Source organism: Ursus arctos, unplaced genomic scaffold (assembly GCF_023065955.2).
Source record: "Ursus arctos isolate Adak ecotype North America unplaced genomic scaffold, UrsArc2.0 scaffold_2, whole genome shotgun sequence".
NCBI classification, from domain to species: Eukaryota; Metazoa; Chordata; class Mammalia; order Carnivora; family Ursidae; genus Ursus; species Ursus arctos.
The window spans coordinates 40,157,451-40,178,977 of NW_026622874.1; the positions used below are offsets into that span (position 1 = coordinate 40,157,451).

Here is a 21,527-nt window from a genome sequence, read left to right on the forward strand (position 1 = left end):
TGAGGTGCAGGGAGCATGGAGAAGAACATGAAGTGCAAGAGGAAAGACTGGCAAGACTGGGGCTAGATTCTGTGTTTATCTTTAGAGCAGTAGCAAGCTTTAGAGCAGGGCTTGGCACTGTAGGAGTGGGTTTGTTTTTTTATTTTGTTTTTTTAATCCTCCTAGCTATAGTGTGGAATTCGGTTTGAAGGGGGTTAGAGAGACCAGTTCAGAGTCTATTTCAGTGATGCAGGGAATAATACTTTTGGTTTGGGGAAATAGTCATGGAGATGAAAAGAGGTGGATTTGAAAGATTTAGAAGTTAAAATTGGTTAGGTTTGATGATGTGATAATGGGGAGAGAGAGATAAGATGACTCCTCTAACTCTCTGGTTTTATTTGTTTATTCATTGGGACGCCTGGGTGTCTCAGTCGGTTAAGCATCTGCCTTTGGCTCAGGTCATGATCTCAGGATCCTGGGATCGAGTTCTGCATTGGGCTTGCTCAGTGGGAAGCCTGCTTCTCCCTCTGCCTACTGCTTCCCCTGCTTTTGCTCGCGTGCTCTGTGTCTCTCCGACAAATAAAGAAAACTGATTTATTTAGAGCGCACTCATGGGGTTGGGGGTGGATGGGTGGAGGGAGAGACCAAGCAGACTCCCTGCCCGGTGTGGAGCCTGACATGGAGCTCGACCTCACAACCCTGAGATCATGACCTGAGCTGAAATTAAGAGTCAGAGGCTTAACCGACTGAGCCACCCAGGTGCCCTCAACTTTCTGGTTTGAGCGACTGAATGTAACTGCTCACTGATAGCATAGTGGGAAAGAATAAGCTTTAGACTCGGGCAAGTTATTTGACTTCTTTTAGGCTCAGTTTCCTCTTTTAAGGAGCAAGTAAAATACCTAACCCTGCTGCATTCAAAAGAGACTACAAGTGGGAAAGGGACAAGATCTTGCTTTGGATTCGGAGCTTGTCAACTGACTTCATTTCTCACATACATCCTTGAACAGTGCCTTTGCTCATGTTTCCCCTCCCATTCTTTTCACTGTTCTCTCATTTTAAAATCCTTCCACTCCTGTCTCCATTCCCTCCCATTCCTCCTCTACCCTGCAATCAGATAACGTGTCCTTTTAACTTCCATAGCCCTTAAAGCAGTGTTTTTTTTATTTTTATTTTTATTTATTTTTATAGCACAACACTTTCTACCAGGTGTTAGAGCAAAGTAGGAAAACCTTACTGATGTTTAAATTCTTCAGCCCCCCCCAAGTGGTCAGTTCCTGTTCCTACCAAGATGCTGAATTAGCATGACTGCTGGTTCCCTCCCAAAATCATCCCTACAGGAATGGTAATAGGAAAATGGTGTGAGAAACAGATGGGTGATTGGGCTGTTTTGAACCTGTGTGTGTCTGCATGGGGAGGCGGTGTTTGGTCTGGGACAGAAGTCAACCAGGTGTGGCTTTAGGAGGATAAAACCAGGGGGAAGGCAACTGTTGGAATACTGCTCTAGTTTCTCCCCTGCCTCGTTACCTTGGAATTACCTTTTTCTATGCTTGTGACTCAGAGCCCTAGTCCAGCTGTCCTCAAGAGTGAATCAGGGCATTACAGAAGCGTATACTTGTGAGAAGCTGATGAAAAATAGGTGATGACCTTAAACATCACTTCTCTGTCTCTTACCTTCTAAGTCCTTAGTCTCCCCAGATCTTATCATAGTGCTTCTTCTTGGGGAACAAAGGATGAGTTTTTGATCTGGGTAGTGATTGAGTGGGGTGGAGAGTGATTGTGGTTTTCTGGTGCTTGGGGCTTTCTACTTTTGTACTTCTTGTTTTTTTTTTTTTTTTTAAGAGTTTATTTTTAAGTAATTTCCACACCTAACCGTGGGGCCTGAATTTATAACCCTGAGGTCAAGAGTCACATGCTCTTCTGGCTGAGCCAGCCAGGCACCCCTACTACTTGTTTTCTACCTAACTCCAGCTTACTGAGCTAATGTGGGCTGGAATCTGGTCTTGCCCCATATTCTTTGCCTGTCAGAGTATCTCCTATCCTCTAGGGAAAAATAACAAAGACTGTTGAAGAGCACAGGTATTTCAAGAGAAGAATAATGTATAAGTTTCTTTGGAACAGAAATAGTAAAACAGATGGACTTAGAGTTTAAAGTTAGACTGATAATTATCCTAAAAGAAACAGGGAACATCTTAAGAACTTGAAATGAGAATAAGCAGGGGCTGAGAGAACCAAGCCGAAATCGTAGGGTTGAAAAATGCAATGGATGCAATAGCAGAATGGATACAATTGAAGAATGAATTAGAACTCCAGATCGAGAAAATCTCCCAGAATAAAAAAATAAAGGATAAAAAGAAAATCTAAAGGAAAAACTGAAAGGTAAGGAAAATAAATGTAGAAGTACTCACATCTAAATCATAGGAATCTTTTTGTTAAATTTCATTTTCTTTTATTTTTTAAAGATTTTATTTTTAAGTAATCTCTACACCCAGTGTGGGGCTCGAACTCACAACACCGAGATTGGAAGTTGCACGCTCCACCAACTGAGCCAGCCAGGCACCCCTAAATAATAGGAGTTTTAAAAGTGAAAAGTAGGGGGCGCCTTACTGGCTCAGTTGGTGGAACATGTGACTCTTGATCTTCTGATCATGAGTTCAAGCCCCACGTTGGGCATGGAGCCTGCATTAAAAAAAAAAAAAAATGTAAAGGAGGACATGCTTGAAGAAATAATGGGAAAAATAATTCTCTTTTAGAATTAAAAGGGTGGGGGTGCCTGGGTGGCTCGGTCGGATAAGCATCTGAGTCTTGATTTCGGCCTAGGTCATGGTCTCAGGCTTGTGCTGGGTGGGGAGTCTTGAGATTCTTTCTCCCTCCCTCTGCCCCTCCCCCCACACTTTTGTGCTTTCTCTAAAATAAATAAATCTTTAAAAAAAAAATAAAGAATTAAAAAAAAGAATGTCCTCAGGGGGAAAGTTTCCTTAGAATGCTGAAGATGAGAAATCAGGAAAAACGTGCTTCCAGGAACATTATAGTGAAATTTAAGAGTAACAAAGCAAAAGGAGCCTCAGAGAGAACAGATTACAAGGAACAAACATTAAATTGACATCAGTTTCGACCAGCATCACTAAATGCAGGAAAACAAAAAAGTGTTTGTAGCGTTTTGAAGAGAAACTTAGGATTTTATACCCAACCACATTCAATTAAATAGGAGGGGATGATAAAAATATTCTCAGGTGTATGAAGTCTTGGAAGCCTTGCCATACAAAGACCCACATTGAGCCCAGTTCTGCCTGAAGTACTAAGAGATTGAAATCCAGGAAGTGTTACAAGAGATCTATGAAGTAAAGATGATTGTAATTCCTTGATATATTTTTTTAAAGATTTTATTTTATTTGACAGCAGCAAAGCACAAGCAGGGGGAGCAGCTGAGGGAGAGGGAGCAGCAGACTCCCCACTGAGCAGTGGGGCTTGATCCCAGGACCCCGGGATCATGACCCAAGCTGAAGGCAATTGCTTAACCAACTGAGCCACCCAGGCGCCCTTATTCCTTGATATTTATTGTAAAGGCTAAGGCCAAAAAAAGAAAAAAAATATATATATATATAAATATAAATATAAATAAATAAATAAATATCCTAGCATTTAAAGATATTTAAAGATATCATACTGAACCTCTTACTAGCGGAGAGACGGAGAAAGAATAAGAAAGGTAATAACATCTTAAGCATAGGAAGGATAGAACAAACTAGAATGCTATATCAGGGTGGTGGAAACATCCATATATACTAATTAGAGTGAATGGACTAAATTTACTAAAGATAAAAATGACAAATTGGATTAAAAAATTCAAAGTCCCAATACATGTTTTTTACAAGGGACACACCAAAAGTTTAAGGGCATGTAAAATAGAAAGTAAAAGATTGGGAAAATACATACCGGAATTAATAAAAGCTGGCATGACCTCACTAATATTAGATTAAATTTAAGCACTTGAGGACCGAATATCTTAATTGGATGGAAAGAATCACTATATAATGACAATCCCTGTATAATGACAGTATAATGACAATAATATTTCAGTTCAGCAAGAAGATATAGCAATTTAAAGCATGTATGCCTCTGATTGGAAGTCCTTAAAATAAATGATGCAAAACTGATAGAACTGCACTGGGATAAATGGGCAAATCCACCATTCTAGTGGGAGATTTCATTACATCTCTCAATTATTTATAGGTCAGACTAACAAATTAGTAGATATATAAGATTATAAAAAGCCAACAGGCTCAACATAATAACATAGACTTTTGCAAGCATACATTATAGAATTGATCACCAACTAGACCAGGTGAAAGCCTTAAAAATTTAAAAGAACAGGTTTTACAGAGAGGATATCTCCCAACAGTGCTGTTAAATTAGGAGTTAATCACAAAAATGTAGGTTTAGAAAATACAGTATGCATTGACATCGCTATCAAGCTCAGGGATTTAAAAAATTATGGAAATTGAAAAATACCTACAGCTGAATGATAAAAACTTTATATAGCAAAACCTGTGGGCTAGATTAAAAAATACTGCAGGGATGGCAGGGGGAAGGAATTTGTAACCTTAAATATTCAGATTAGAAGGGGTAAGCTGAATGTCCAACTTAAGAATTTGGGTAATGATCAACAGAATAAATTTTTTTAAAAGTAGAAGAGGTAATAAGAAAAGATGTTGTATCATGAATGGAAAGGAGATGCGTCTGTACACAGATTAAAAGAATATTATCAACTATATGCCAGTAATTTTGAAAACTTAGACAAACGGAAGAAGAAATAAAAAGCTTGAATAATCTAATATTTATTAAATTAAAATAGTGATTAAAAATCTTCCCACAAAACACCAAGTTTTATGTTTCAAAGGTGAATTCTACCAATCTTTCAAGGACCAGAGCATCTCAATTTTGTAGTTTGTTTTCCCCTGGCAGTAGAAAAATAGGGACTATTCAACAATTTATTCTATTAGGCCTGCTAGCCCTGACATCCAAACTAGACAAAAACTTGACCATGGAAAATTGTAGACCCATTTCACTCCCTAATATAGACTTTACAACCTAAACAAGGTAGCAGATCAGAACCAACAGTGTACAAAAAAGGATAATACCCCCAAACCAGGTTTGGTTTATCTCAGGTGTGTAAAGATTTAATTTTAGAAAATCCATAAATGAAATTCAAAAGGCACCACATTAATAGATTAAAAGAAAAAAATCTTTTTTTTTTTTTTAAGATTTTATTTATTTATTTGACAGAGATAGAGACAGCGAGAGAGGGAACACAGGCGGGGGGGTGGGAGAGGAAGAAGCAGGCTCCCAGTGGAGAAGCCCGATGCGGGGCTCGATCCCAGGCCTCTGGGATCACGCCCTGAGCCGAAGGCAGACGCTTAATGACTGAGCCACCCGGGCGCCCCTAAAAGAAAAAATCTTGATCATTTCAATAGATTCAGAAAGAATATTTTATAAAAACTACTTTTCCATGATATATTTTAAATTAATGAGGTTGAAAAGAAACCCTTCTAAACTGATAAAGAGTAACTGTTAAAGAACAACAAACATTACCAAAAAAACATACAGGGAAACATTAGGAGCACTTCTTTTAAAATCAGAGACAAAGATGCCCACTATCAGGTGTATTTGACATTGTGTTGATAGTCCTAAGCAGTAAAGTAAGACAGAAGAAATTAGAAGCGTAAGAATTAGAAAGGAGGGGTTAAGATTTCTCCTGACGATATAATCATTTACATAGAAAACAGAAGCATCTACAAACAGAAATAATTACATAACTTAGGTGACTGGATAGAAGACAAATGAAAGTCATTGTATTTCTGTATATAGGCAAAAGCAAAATCATAATGAAAAGGGAGGCATCACAGTAGTAGTAGAATGTCAACTTCAGAGGGGTGCCTGGGTGGCTCAGTCGTTAAGCATCTGCCTTTGGCTCAGGGCCTGATCCCGGGGTCCTGGGATCGAGCCCCCCATCGGGCTCCCTGCTCTGCTGGGAGCCTGCTTCTTCCTCTCCCACTCCCCCTGCTTGTGTTCCCTCTCTCGCTGGCTGTCTCTCTGTCAAATAAATAAAATCTTAAAAAAAAAAATACCAACTTTAGAAATTATTCTAACACAAACATGTTAAATCTCTAAAGGGAAAATTACAAAATTTTACTAAAAGGAATGAGTCTTTAATAAATAGAGAAATATATGATGTTAATGATTAGAAAACAGTTTGATCTGTATGTAAAGTGTAATTTCATTCAAAATCCCAACAGGGATTTTTATGGAACTTTGGGTAAAGATGATACTAATATTTATATGGAAGAGATAAGGGGCTGGGAATGCAAACTGGTGCAACCACTGTGGCAGATGGTATGGAGGTTCCTCAAAAAGTTACAAATAAAATTACCCTATGATCCAGTAATTGTATTACTATTTACCCCCAAAATACAAAACACTAACTCAAAGGGATACGTGCATCCCTATGTTCATTGCAGCATTATTTACAATAGCCAAATTATGGAAGCAGCCCAAGTGTCTATCAATAGATAAATGGATAAAGAAGATTGGTATATATGCGCAATATATTGGAGTATTCTGCTATAAAAGAGAAGTCATTTGTATTTGCCATTTGCAACAACATGGTTGGAGCTAGAGAGTATAATGCTAAGAGAAATAAGTCAGAGGAAAGCCAAATATGATTTCACACATGTGGTATTTAAGAAACAATACAAAGAGCAAAGGAAAAAAAGAAGAGACAAAGTAAGAAAACAGACTCATAGAGAACAAACTGATGGTTACCAGAGGAGAGGGAAAGTGGGTGGGGGTTGGGTGAAATAGGTGATGGGGATTAAAGGGTACCCTTATCATCATGAGCACTGAGTAATGTGTAGAATTGTTGAGTCATTATATTGCACACCTGAAACTAATAGAACACTATGTTAACTATATTGGAATTGGAATTAAAATTGAAAACTTAGGGGGTTAAGAATAGCTGGTCACTTCTAAAAAAGAACAGGGAAGAGAAGACTTGCTTTTGGATAGCAAGATTCATTATAAGATAGGAATTAAGACAGTATTAAATTGAATGAACATAGATTGAACAGTGGGAATGTGAAAGCTGGGGGAGATTGATTAGTGGAATAGAACAGAACTCATGAATACCCATGTATTTAAGGAAAATTTGGTATACAAAATAGGTGGCTGGCAGTCAGGAAAGAAATGCATGTTCAATAAACTGAGCTGGAAAAAATGGCTATCTATAGAGAAGAAGAGTAAAATTGATCTCTAAAAAGAAAAAAGTAAACTCCAGATGGTTTAAGAATTTAAATGTCATTAAAAAAATGTCATCCTTTCACCACACACACTCACAAATTTTAGTAGAAAGTATAGGTGAATATGAGACCTTGGGGAATAAAAGATTGCTTAAATCAGAGAGGTCATTGACTAAAAAAGAAGATTCGACTAACATAACAAAATAAAAATTATTATAAAAAAGATTGATAAATATAAGTTTGATTTTATTATAATTAAGTTTTTGTAAAAGCACCTTCTAGGAAATGGAGACGATGTTACAAGTTAGGAGAAGATATTTGCAGGACACCCAATTGACATAGGGCTAATGTTAAAAATATATAAAGAACTGTTATAAATTAATAAGTATGACAAAATCAATTAGAAAAATGTCCAGAAGACATGAACTGATATTTCATAGAAGAGGAAACACAAGGCTGCTAAGCATATGAAGAGATTTATCATCATTATCATTAGTGAACAGAAAAAATCAAGCCCATACCTGTTTGGCAAAAATTAAAAAGTTTTATGACATCAAATAATGGAAAGGAGGTGGATTCACAGGATATTTTAACACATTCTTGATGGGATTGTGGATTGTTGCAAATACTTTGAAAACAGTTCGGTATCGGTTCCTAAAGTTGAGTAGTCATATATGCTATGATCCAGCAATTTCTCTTATAGATATGCCCAAGAGACACTTTTTTTGCACATGTACAAGAATATTAGTAGCACTATTCATAATAGTGAAAACCTAGAGACGACCCAGATGTTCATCACACACTGGAATATTATACAGTAGTCAAAATAAATGAAAAGTATGCTATGACATGGATGAATCTTGAAAACATTATGCTAAGGGAAATAAGCTAGACACAAAAGGACAAATACTGTGATTTCACTTACATGAGGTGTCTAGTATAGACATATTCATAGAGACAGAAAGTAGGATTGTGATTACCAAGGCCTGGGGAAAGGAGGTCATTGGAGAGTTTATTGTTCAATGGGTGCAGAGTTTCAGTTTGGGTGATTAAAAAGTTCTGGAGATGGATAGTGGTGATGGTGTGTAGTATTGTGAATGTACTTAATGTTATTGAATTGTACACTTAAAAATGGTAAATTTTATGTTCTATTTAGTTTACAATAAAAATTAGAAAAAAAACTAAGCACTCTTAATTACAGGAAACAGGATTGCTGGAGGGGAGGGGAGTCGGGGTGGGGTAACTGGGTGATGGACATTAAAGAGGGCACGTGATGTAATGAGCACTGGCTATAAGACTGATGAATCACTGATCTCTGTCTCTGAAACATACATGTTAAAAAATAAAAATAAAGTGAGACGACAGTAGGAATTAATGTTAGTGAATTACTATACCTGCTTTTTTTAAGTTAAAAGCAACTAAACTAAAAATATTGACTCTTTAGCTTTCCATTTTGATGCCGTAAAATGCATAAAAAGGAAGGGAAGAAAATCAAAACAGTTAATAAGGATAATTGTTGGGGAGAAGCAGGGGAATGGGGTAGGGAGGGGATATTATAGTTAAATATAGGTTATTGTCAAGAGTACTGCTTTATGGATGCTTATTGCATCAGGAAGAATCAAGGAAAAGTGGGCCATGTGTGGATAAAAAATGAGTATGTTGAAGGAAAGGATTATGATTAATTCTGTACATTGAGGTCTAACAGGCAGAAAAATACTACTAAGTGTGGACTTCAGAACTCTTGAGTTTGAAATCTTGACTCTAGCAGTGCACTGAATTGTATTATCTTGGGCAAGTAACATCTGTACGCTTCTCTTGCCTTAGATGTAAAACAATAATAATAATAATTACACTATACTAACCTACACCATAGGGTTATTTAAATATTAAATGGGTTTATATGTGTGCCTGGTACAGAGTAAGCTGTTCATAAGCCTGTGCCATTTGTTTTGACTATCTAGTGCTATGTAATAAACCACCCAACAACTGAGTTAAAACAACAGCCATTTTATTTATTTCTTACGATTCCATGGGCTGAGTTGGATGGTTCTTGTCTGTCATGCAGCTGTGGTCAGGTGACAGCTGCAGTTGGGATGTCCTGTAGTATGTGGTGCTTTGGAGGGAATGGCTGGAAGGCTGGGCTCAACAGGACAACTCATCCTCTCCACATGGCCCTTTTATGTGGTCTCCAGTAGAGTAGTCAGATTTTAGTGGTCTCCAAAAGCACAAAAAATGAAGCTGCCAGGCTTGGAATTGGCACTTAACACTTTCGCTGTATTCTGTTGATAAATGTCACAGAGCTGCTTGGGACGTGCTGTTCATTGGGACCATTTTGGAAACCATCCACACTGTTTATTTTATTTTTTAAGATTTTATTTGTAGGTAAGCGTAGACCCAATGTGGGGCTTGAACTTAAAATCCTGAGATCAAAAGTCGTGTCCTCCACCAACTAAGCCAGGCAGGCACCCCCATCCACCCTGTTACTGGTATTTGTATCCATCATGTTGCTCTACAGTGTATGTAATTGTCAGTTTAGGCACCAGGAATTTAGTCACGAATGAATAAATACAAGTCCCTGCCCACTTGTTGCTTATGTTTTACATGACAAATAATTAAAATGCATAGTATGTTGATTGGTAACAAGGCCAGTAAAGAAAAATAAGGCAAGGAAGGAGATAGGGAATACTGGGGGTTGGGAGTTGCAGTTTTAAAAATGGGTAGTCATGGGAGGCCTCCTGGGTAAACTGACATTTGAGCAGACAAAAGGAGGAAGTTAGGAGCTGGAGAGGCAAGGGTGGGAGCAAGAAAACCTTAGAAGGGTAGTGTAGTTGAGAGGTAGGTGGTTTGGATTAGTGCAGTAATAATGGAAGTGGTGAGAAATGGTTAGAGTTTGGGTATGTTTTGAAGATACAGCTTTAAGAGTTTGTTTATGAACTGAGTGTGGGATGTGAAAGAAAAAGGAATCAAGGATGTCTTCAAGGTCATTGACCTGAGCAACTGGAAGGATGGAGTTGCTGATAGCTGAGATGGGGAAGACTGCAGGACTGGCAGGTTTGGGGAAATCAGGTTTGAAATGCTAATTAAAAGCTAGCTGCTTTAAAATTGTAAATTATGCTTGTATCTGTTTGACTACCCATTTTGTAGCGAGGGAAGCAGATGGGGGAGGGAGGAATTTGTATTTTGTTACAGTTAGTATTCTCACAAGATTAAGGAATCTTGTTACTTTTAGCCAGACTGTTTGTCAGTTTTTCCAGGCCTCTTTCACCCTTTCCCTGATGTGGCTTGTCATAAATTTCACTGATCATTTATCACCTTTTTACTAGAAAAAGGCCTGATGGTAAACTTCAAGTTTATTTAAAATCTTATTTTCCCTCTTATAGCTTTTTTTTTGGAAGATGGTAGAAGGTGAAAATTTTTAACTAAACCTTACTTTCTATTTCATTTCATGCTGTATCTGCTTGACGATAAATGTCCACCTTGGCTTAACCCATTTTGTAGGTATTTAGTTGCTGTACTCTTTGGGTTTGGCAGGTATTAAAAGCTGCTTTGGGGCGCCTGGGTGGCTCAGTCGTTAAGCGTCTGCCTTCGGCTCAGGGGGTGATCCCAGAGTCCTGGGATCGAGTCCCACATCAGGCTCCTCTTTTGGGAGCCTGCTTCTTCCTCTCCCACTCCCCCTGCTTGTGTTCCCTCTCTCGCTGGCTGTCTCTCTCTCTGGCAAATAAAGAAAAAAAGTCTTTAAAAGTAAATAAATAAAAGCTGCTTTAACTGTTAGAGAGTAATTTGACTCTCACTTTCCTGCGGTTCCTTGCCAAGACACGTTTCAACATGTTGCAGAGGTTTTTCTTGATGTGCTCTTGGAACCTTAAATCTATTACTAAATCTTGGTAATTCCCCCAGCTCTACATCTGTTGTCTTCCAGGGGGTGCTCTTGAGCACTGTTCAAGAGAGGAGGAGTTACTGAAACCCTGATATCCATTGGGGAGGTAATAATTGTAAATTTGACTTTTAGCTAAAACAGTTTACTCACTCTCGTCACTGTGGAGGTTGGAGCATGCCTGAACCTGTTTCTGTTTCAGGCTTCACCTGAGGGAAGGCGTAGATGGCTCTGACTCTTGATTAAGTGCTTCAGTTTTTTGTAGGATCTGATTAGGGATCAGAAGACTATCAAGAACCTCATATGGATATATTGCATTTGTGTAGGGCGCTCTGATACGTGTCTTTTTTTTTTTTTTTTAACTTCTGCTGGCTGCTATTTTGTAAATCTTAAAGTGAGAATTTTCTGCTTTAGAAGAGATTTCATAATTTTTTTTTCCTTTTAGATTTATCAGCAGACGGTAATTTCTTCACTGCCAAAATGACATCATTTTCCACTTCTGCCCAGTGTTCAACTTCTGACAGTGCTTGCAGAATCTCTCCAGAACAAACCAATCAGGTAAAGAATTTTTAGGCATTCCTAGTTTTCTGTAAGCTTTTAAAAAATTGAGTTGGAGCATGTAGGTGACTTCACTGATAGGATTTTATGTAGAGCAGAAAGGATTATTTTTTAAATGTCATCTTAGGGAAACTAGTAAATGGTGTCAGTGCTAAAAATTTGAATTGATTATTGATTAAATAAAGATGGGGAGCTTACAGATTGCTTAAAATATGGTACATTTTGAAAACTTGTGTTTTAGGGTATGGGTGGCTAGTGGAGAATTTGGGGTCAAGTTATATGTTTGTTTTCCATCTCACTTCATTTTAACAAGCTTGTTTACTTTAAAAATTAATTTTAAATTGTAAATATAGCAAATGTATTCTTATAAAAAATTCAATTTTATAATGTGTTTATCTATAAAGTTTTTATCTATAGGGACTCCTTCACCATCTTTTCCCTTCTTCCCCCAAAGTCCCTTACCCCTAAGACAACACTATTATTAATTTGGTGTGTCTCGTTCCATATCTTTTCCTCACATATAAAAACATTGTACAATGTCTAGTATTATGTACCTTAGTATATGATAAAGTTGGAATTTGGATTTGATGGGGGAAACTGTGGCTTATATAATAGATGGTTTTGATGTAATTTTCCATCTCTGGAAGGAAACAAATGAAGACCTCAAACTTTGTACAAAAACAAATCCCAGATAGATGAAGATTTAAATGTAAAAAGTGAAATAATATTAGAAGAAAAATTAAAAAATGCTTGGGAAACTTTAGGATGAGGGGGGCCTTAAGACAAAACCAAAGCGGCTATAAGAGGAAGAGAGAGAGAGAAATTTGACCATAAACATTTTAAATATAAAATTGTGTGGCTAAAGACAGACTCCACAGTCAGAGGCAAGAGATGTCAAAGTCACTATCCCTTGTGTATTTATACCACATCTAGTTTATCTGCTCACCTGTCGGTGCTATTTGGGTTGTTTCCATCTTTTGGCTCTTGTGAATAATGCTCCTGTGAACACTGGTGTACAAATACTTGTTTGAGTTCTACTTTCAGTTCTTTTGGGTATATATACCTAGGAGTGGAACTGCTGGGTCATATGGTAATTCTGCATTTAACTTTTTGAGGAACTGCCAAACTATTTTTCACAGCAGCTGAACCATTTTATCTTCCCACCAGCAGTGCACAAGGGTTCCAGTTTCTCCACACCCTTGCCAATATTTATTTTTGCTTTCTTTTTTCTTTTTATTATGGCCATCCTAGTAGGTGTGAATGTGCTGTCTTATGAAAATGTGATTTTTCAGGAAGGAAGCAAGTAGTAGTCTGATTATCTGCTATTATTGTATGTATTGGAAGATTGTGTGTTGTTAGATGGTAAGTGTCTATGAGGGTTTGTTTAAAAAAATATATTTAAGGAGGTTTTCTTGTTCCGTAGGGTTTCAGAAACCAATCTAGTTGGAATGTAAATAGCAGGTTTATTTTATGTTTTTATCAGGTACGACCAAAACAGCCACTTTTGAAGATTTTGCAGGCAGCAGGTGCACAAGGTGAAATGTTCACTGTTAAAGAGGTAAGCCATCAAAGAGAATTCTTGGTTATAAGAACAGCTGAGAAGTAGAAGCTGATGAATAATATATAGTTCTGAAATCAGGTCCAAGAAAGGAAATTCTACTCCTGAGGTACTAGAGAGGCAGCGTTTGCTTGTTTTAAAGACCATCCAGCTAAATTGAACTTCATATATCCTTTACATTTCCTTTTGAAGTATGTTGTCAGCCAAACATAAAATTTAACTGTGAATTCATTGATCTCAGAGTTAAAATGCAAAGCGTGTACAAGATTAAAAAATGACACTGTCTATGATTTATAGGATGTACTGGCAAGCAGGAATTAAATGCAGTAGTTTTTCGTTATAAATGTGTCAGATACTCTTCTGAGCACTTATTAAAATAACACTTATGCATTTAAATAACTTGTTTAGCATCTAAAGGTTTTTTGTTTTGTTTTTTAACAGAAACAAATTGAATTCCTTAAATGGAGAAGACTCTATATTAAAATGTTAATCTCTCTGAACTGCTTGGATTTAGTAGGATAAAATCTAACCTTTTCTAATTGGAAGAAACAAGCGTTTTTTTTTTTTTTAACTTTCTGCAAAACTTAAGAAACATTGTACTCCTGAGCCGTTATATCTCTCAAGGAAACAAATTGGAAGCATTTTAGATTTTCTAGAATATTCATAGTTCCTTTATCATTTTAAATGAAGTGCATCATTTTGGACTATATTTCTAGAATTCTGAAACTATTATTGAATTATGGATTTTTATTTTATTTTATTTTTAAAGATTTTATTTACTTGTCAGAGAGAGAACAAGCAGAGGGAGCAGCAGGCAGAGGGAGAAGCAGGCTCCCCACTGAACAAGGAGCCCCAAGTAGGACTTATTCCTAGGACCCTGGGATCATGACCTGAGTCAAAAGCAGACACCCAACCCATTGAGCCACCCAGGCATCCTGAAGTATGGATTTAAAAAAAAAAAATTTATTTGTGGGGCACCTGGGTGGCTCAGTTGGTTAAGTGTCTGCCTTCGGCTCAGGTCATGATCCCAGGGTCCTGGGATTGAGCCCCGCATCGGGTTCCCTGCTCAGCGGGGAGCCTGCTTCTCCCTCTCCTTCTGCCTGCTGCTCCCCCTGCTGTGCTCTCTCTGTCAAGTAAATAAATAAAATCTTAAAAGAAAATCAATTAAAAAATTAAAAAAATTTATTTGGGAGAGAGAGCGCACTGGCATATGCATGGGGGGAGGGTCAGAGGAAGAGAATTTTCAAGCAGCCTCCGTGCTGAGTGTGGGACCCGTTGTGGGGCTCCATGATCTCATGACCTGAGACAAAACCAAGAGTTGGTGCTTAACCGACTGAGCCACCCAGGTGCCCTGAAGTATGGAATTTTATATCAGTAAGGTTGTTACAATGAGTTATGCTATCTCCTTCAGTCACATGGTAGAGTTTTCCTGGGTTAAGAAGAAATTAAGTACATATTGGTCAGAGAGAATGTTTTACGGGGGGAAAAATTGGACAGAGTTTGTTTACATGAGGCTATTATGAATTTTGACCCTCTCTCGTGCATAAAGAAGAATTTCCTAATTTTTTATTTTTTAAATCTTGGTTCTTAATACATGCATTGAGGCAGTACGGTATAATAGGAATAGTAATTATGTACACATTATTAATTTTTAATTTTTTTAGATTATTGCATTTATTTTTATTTTATTATTTTTTTAAGATTTTATTTTTAAATAATCTGTACACCCAATGTGGGGCTCAAACTCACAAACCCGAGATCAAGGGTTGCATGCTGGGCACCTGAGTGGCTCAGTCGGTTAAGCAATTGCCTTCAGCTCAGTCATGATCCTGGAATCCCAGGATCGAGTCCCACATTGGGCTCCCTACTCAGCAGGGAGTCTGTGTCTCTCGCTGACCCTCCCCCCTCTCATGCTCTCTCTCTCTCTCTCAAAGAAATAAATAAAATCTTAAAAAAAAAGGGGGGGGGTTTGCATGCTTTACTGATTGAGCCAGCCAGGTTCTCCTAGTTTAATGTGTTATTTATTTGTTCATTTATTTAGGTTGATTTATTTATTAGAGTGTGCAGGCGAACATGCAGGTAGGTGGGAGGGGGCAAAGAGGAAAGGAGAGAGTGTTAAGCAGACTCTGTGCTGAGCACGGAGTCCAGTGTGGGGCTCGTTCTCACAACCCTGAGATCACAACCTGAGCCGAAATGCTTAACTGACTGCCACCCAGGCGCCCTGTTTAATGCGTTTTAATAGGAGACTTTCAGGAACAGCGTAGAAGACAGACAACATTAAATACATGGACTTGCATGTAGGACAACTTAGAGTAGTGACCGGATGGATCTACCGTGTGAAAAAATGCTACCAACACCATGCAGTTACTGTCAGTAAGAAATTTACTTGTTTAAAAAAAAATCCAGGGGCACCTGAGTGGCTCAGTGGGTTAAGGGTCTGCCTTCGGCTCAGGTCATGATCTCAGGGTCCTGGGATCGAGCTCTGTGTCAGGCTCTGTGCTCAGCGAGGAGTCTGCTTCTCTGTCTCCCTCTGCCACTCTCCCTCTCATGCTTGCTCTCTCACGTGAGCTCTCTCTCTCTCAAGTAAATGAATAAAATGAAAAAAATTTTTAAGCTCCAAGTTGTCCAGAAAAATATAGGAGGTTTATTTATAATTGTTATGAAGTTGAGCTGCTGAGGCTTGTTCACTGAAACGTTTTGCCTTGCATTCACGAATGCCTTCGGTCCCCACATTTATATTAAGAAATTCACACATGAATGAAAATGGAAAAACTACCAATCCCTGATTTCTTTTCCCTATTTTTCCGCTTGTAATCATTTTCTTAGGTACTTTTTGACCCCATGGGAAAAAAATACCTAACATTCAGAACTACCAGCAGGAAGACAAAAAAAATTTTTTTTTAAAAGAATGAAATGTTTTCCATCATAGTGGATTCTTAAGCACATTCTCTGTGTGTGGCGTGCTAGCTGGATAGGTGTCTTCTGGCATAATTTTTACATGTTTGGTGTGGATAGCACACAGGTTGGTGTCTTTAAGAAGGCCCACCAGCTAGGCCTCACTTGCCTCCTGCAGAGCACCAGTAGCTGCAGTGAAGCACAGATCTCTCTCGAAGTCCTGAGCAATTTTTTGCACCAGATGCTGGAAAGGAAGTTTGCGAATCAGAAGTTCAGTGTACTTCTGATAACGTCTAGTTTCACAGAGTGCAGCAGTACTGGGGCTGTAACGATGAGGTTTCTTCACCCCTCCAGAAGAGGGCACACTCTTAGAAGTGGCTTTTTGTAGTCAGTCACTTCCTCAGAGCTTTACCACTGGTTGATTTGTGAGTGGTGTGCTTTGTATAAGACATAGAATAGAGACCTTACTTACTCCCCCTTCTTCAGCAGGAGCTCGGGGAGCTAGAGATGGTGATGGTGCGGCAGTGGCTGCAAACGCTGTATTGTCTTAGAAGATCTTACTTTGTATACTTAAGAGTGAATTTATTTCTTCTGGAAGTTGGACAGATATAAAATTTCCTCCTTTTTCTTCCAGTGGATGCTCTTTCCCATCTAATTTTCCCCTACCCAGCTGGGGTGAAATGTTGCTTGGTATAGAGGGGAGCTTAGGAGCATTATTGTACCAATATAATGGGAACAGTGTTGGAAAAAATCTTCTGTGCAGATATCTAACAATTCCTGAGAAGTCGCTGCCTAAAGATAAAGATAGCTGCTTTGGTCTGCTTAGAATCTGTTACAACAAAGTTCTTACTGTCATTAAGTGAACTTAATTATTAAGCAGTTTAAAAAAATCTGCATAGAGAAAATATTAGGAAAAAATAGATAATTTAAAACTTTTGAATCATGAACTTGTCTGAGTTCCTTCCATTTTTGTGAACTCTGAAAAAAGCAAGATAGACTAAATTTTTGATAGACACCAGATTCTGTGTTTTATGCACTTACAGTGCTGATGGCTTCTTACTTTTGGCTGATGTCAAAAAAGAATTAAATGAACGTGCATCAAAAGCGTCTTGTAGTTATGTGTCCCTGGACTTGGAAAATATTTTTATGACCCAGACACATTTTAAGTTTATTACTTCTAGTCATAGAACAGACCTCTTTATTTGGACTGGTGAAAAAATTTTTAAGGGGATACTAGGTAAATTCAACACTTTCTCTCATTGTCAGACCACTACATTTCTATTAAAAAAAAGTCTCTCGATAGCCAGCATGATAGTAAGTGGATGAACCTAGTCGTTGGGGGCAACCATCTTGTTGTAGGACTCCTTACACAAGCACTGACAGTCATCCTCATGTATGTTTTCTCTTTTTCTAATAAATGAACTTACCGGGTCTTCTCATAATTAATTTGTGTTCTTTGGAGCCACTGGACAGCGCTCGTCATACCTTTATTGTCCCGCAGGTCATGCACTATCTAGGCCAGTACATAATGGTGAAGCAGCTTTACGATCAGCAGGAGCAGCATATGGTGTATTGCGGTGGAGATCTTTTGGGAGAACTGCTAGGTCGTCAGAGCTTCTCCGTGAAAGATCCAAGGTAAGAAGAGTGAGGGTTCGTTTATCTTTTTGGGTGCTTATATCTAACCACTCAGTCTCCATAGGATATTAATGGTTATTTATTCCTTTAGTCAATCAATATTGAAAGGCCTGCCCATGTCAGGGAGCCTGTGAGGCCCTGAGAACATGTTACTGAGCAACAGTCTCAGATTCTGTGGAGCTTAAGAGCAGCGGGACAGTAGATGCTCTTAATCAGGTTATCACACCAGCACATGGTAAAATTATACTGTGGGTGTGACAGACAGGAGGTGCATGATGCTGTGTTGGGGGTGGGATTTAGGGTCTTAGGGGTTAAGGTATGGTTCCTTGAGGAAGTGATAATTTGAGCTGAGAGCTGCAGGGTAAGTGAGGGGAGAGAGGTGCTCCGGGAGAGGGTTGGCGAGCTCCTGGCAGATTGAACATCATGTGCAAAGGCCTGGGGAGGAGGAGCTTGGTGGGGCTAGGTTAGAATTTTGTGAAGCACCTGTTACAGAGAGGAAGAGTGAGCTGATGAGAGAAATGTGCCTTGCTGGGCAGTTTGGGGTTGATGAGGGGCTTCATAAGAATCACAGTAGAGGGCGCCTGGATGGCTCAGTCAGTTGGGCATCTACCTTCAGCTCAGGTCATGATCTCAGAGTCTTGGGATTGAGCCCCGCATCAGGCTCCCTGCTCTTTAGGGAGTCTGCTTCTCTCTCTGCCCCTCACCCCACTCATTCTCTCTCTATTAAAGAAAAAAAAAAGAATCACAGTAGAGCTTCTCTGATCTGTTGTGTGACTTTCTCCAGCTGCGTGGGGTGTATATGGTTGTTTTAGAGTCAAACTATTTAGTAATTGAGAAGCCAATGTTTTCTTTCTATAGCTTTGTGAGGACTCTTTTTCTGAGCTCATTTGTGTTACTTTGGTAAGACTCCCTTCCACTCCTTCCCCAATTAAAATTGTAAAACTTAATTCCTAGTGGGAAGGAATGGTCTCCAAAGGAAAGCTTGTGTTACTGTTAGCTAATTAAATAATATGTAAATTAATTAGTTTCTTAATGAGGGCAAAGTAACACAAGCACTTGGACATGAATATCTTGACATTTAAATAATTACAAACAAATCTATTCTGGGGAAAACATTCTGCTTCTCCATGTGTTATAGAGAAAGTTGGAAGATCACGTATCAGGTAAACATAACATTTTAATGGAAAACCGTGGCGTTATTAATTTTTTTTTTTTTTTTTTTGTCTCTGATAGCCCTCTTTATGATATGCTAAGAAAGAATCTTGTCTCGTTAGCCTCTGCTGCTACAGGTACGTCACATCCTATTTCTTCAGTTTGTATCACAGCTTTGAGCTCAAGGGGGCAAATGATGGGAAAACAAGGAGGATCAAGATGGAAATGAAATGCTGTGTTGCCATGACTGGGAGGGATACCTGTCATACAGAATGTTACTAGGATGTTAACTTTTCATTGTGAAAAATTTCAAATGTACAGAAAATATATTAGTATAATGCCCATCTCTTAGGCTTAGTAATTTTTAACATTTTGCCACATTTGCTTCATCTGGACATATTTTTTTACTTAATTTTATTTATTTTTTTCATTTGGACATACTTTTAAAATCTCTAACAGATAAGGACCTTTTTCCTTTGAACATAACTATAGTGTCATTCTTACACCCAACAAAATTAATAATAATAAAATAAATAATAACTCTGTAATCCTACCAATAGCCAGTGTATGTATAGTTTACTCCCAGTTATCCCAGAAATGTCTTTTACATTTGGCTTGTTGAAATCAAGATCCAGACAAAGTCCACACGTTGCATTTGGTTGATATGCCTCTAAGTATCTTTATAAAACAATCCTCCTTTTATTTTTATGTCATTTATTTGTTGAAGAAATGGATTATTTTGTCCTATAGAAATTCCCACATTCTGGAGGTTGCAAGTGGTATCCTTGTGATGTTGTTTAACGTATTTGTCCATTTCTTCTATTTTCGGTAAACTAGTAATGCTTGCATAGTTTCAAGTTTGAATTTTTGCTGAGAAGGTGTCGTAGGTGGTGCTTTGTACATCTGTTGCGTCACATCTGAGTCATATAAGGTCCCTTGTCCCTTTCAGTGATGTTGATTCCGTGGGCTCACGTGGTGTTACTCTGATCCATCTGTTATCAGGGTCCCCCGAGAACCTTTCACCTAATGGTTTTAGCTTTCTGTTACATGAATGCCAATTTGTCTAACACCCTTTGCTTGATTGCGTGTCTTTTAAATACTGCCCTTGGAGTTTAATTTATTAGGTATGTGCAGGAAGTGGGCTGCTTTGGGGTCTGGAGTCTGGCGTGTTAGAGATCAGTGAATCAACTGGATACAACTGAAATGTAACCCTCTTTTTTACTCTTTTCCAAATAATGAAACTTTTTTTTTTCTTCATTCCTCTGTGAAGCCCTTTTGTGAGCTTCAAATTAGATTTTCGGTTTCCGTATCCTTTAAAGAAGTGTGTAATCCTTTTAGATTGGTTATCTTTCAAGAGTTTAGTGAAACAAATAATTGAAAAGAATCCATTCCTAATAAAGACTTAGGATTTTAACGTGAGAGCAGAGAGACTGTGCTTTCGTATTGAAATGTGATTTTGAACTTAGGTTGAATTTTGGAGCCTGTTGACTTCATTGAGCCATTTGCCCACTTTGCCCACTTCACCCACTTCACCCAACTGTAAATTTCTGTTGAGGGGGAAGGTCTTGCAAATAATATGGCGCTTTATTGAAATTCAGTCACTGGTGAAATTGTAGGACTTTCCTGGGATACTCACTGCAGGCTTGAAATACACAGAGGATTTTATATTTGCTGATCTACTCTTTGAGAAGAATTTGTCTTCTGATTGATCTGTTCTCTGGATAACTTGAATGGGTGTAGTTCTCACTTTTCTTCTCTCTCTCTCTCTCTCTCTCTCTCGCACTTGCAGCATTTAACATGCCATCTATTAAAATGAACATTTTGATAACATTTCAGTTGATTCTCACAACAACCCCGTGAGGAAGGTCTGGAGATGATGAAATGGAGGGGTTTTTTGTTTTGTTTTGTTTTGTTTGTGTTTTTGTTTTTTGCTTTTTTAATAGAATGAGTGATTTGTCCAAGATTAGTTGCCACTGATAATTGGTAGACCAGATATTTCTGACTGACCGTTTGTGCCACACATTGATGTCATAACAGAATTTGCCCCAATTAATTTTTCTTAACACATTTTTCTCTCTGAACATTAAATCCTTAAAACATTTTGTCCTTAAACTTGTCACTTTGAAATAATTTTAGTTACAGGAAAGTAGTAAAAGTATGAATAAAGAGTTCTAAATATTCTTTACCCAGATTCCCCAAATGGTCACATCTTATGTAACCGTAGTACAATGTTCAAAACCAGAGTAGTGCCCCAAAGTAATTTTGATTGTCTGCTCTTGACTTGCACTTGCATTGGTGCTTGTGGTTGGTTATCTCTGTTGATCTGAGTAAATTGGGTTGCATGTGTTTTATTTGAAAGGACAAATGAGAAAAATGTTTTCTATATCATCTATTGCACACCTTTGCAAGTGAGTTAAACCTTTTACTTTGATGGTTGAGAAAATGTCATTGTTAAAGTAAAGATGGTTCTTTATGAATCATTTGTCCAAATCTTCACATGGATATCAACAAAATGAAATATATATGACAAGCTTTATTTTAAAGTTCCTTTGTACATTGTAGTTTTCCCAGATAATTTCTTTTT

The 21,527-nt window shown here is 38.1% G+C and overlaps 1 protein-coding gene across 5 annotated transcripts in view; it reads left to right on the top strand.

Moving 5' to 3' along the window:
* The window catches only part of MDM4 (MDM4 regulator of p53), a 43,395-nt gene that overhangs the window by 4,407 nt on the left and 17,461 nt on the right, over positions 1 to 21,527 (top strand). For all 5 annotated transcript variants that reach the window (XM_057314972.1, XM_057314973.1, XM_044377678.3 and 2 more), the window contains exons 2-5: positions 11,591 to 11,703; positions 13,187 to 13,261; positions 17,658 to 17,791; positions 19,025 to 19,080. In XM_057314972.1, coding sequence (XP_057170955.1) covers positions 11,626 to 11,703; positions 13,187 to 13,261; positions 17,658 to 17,791; positions 19,025 to 19,080 — 343 coding nt within the window. In that variant the 5' untranslated portion in view covers positions 11,591 to 11,625. The remainder of the gene's footprint in view (positions 1 to 11,590; positions 11,704 to 13,186; positions 13,262 to 17,657; positions 17,792 to 19,024; positions 19,081 to 21,527) is intronic.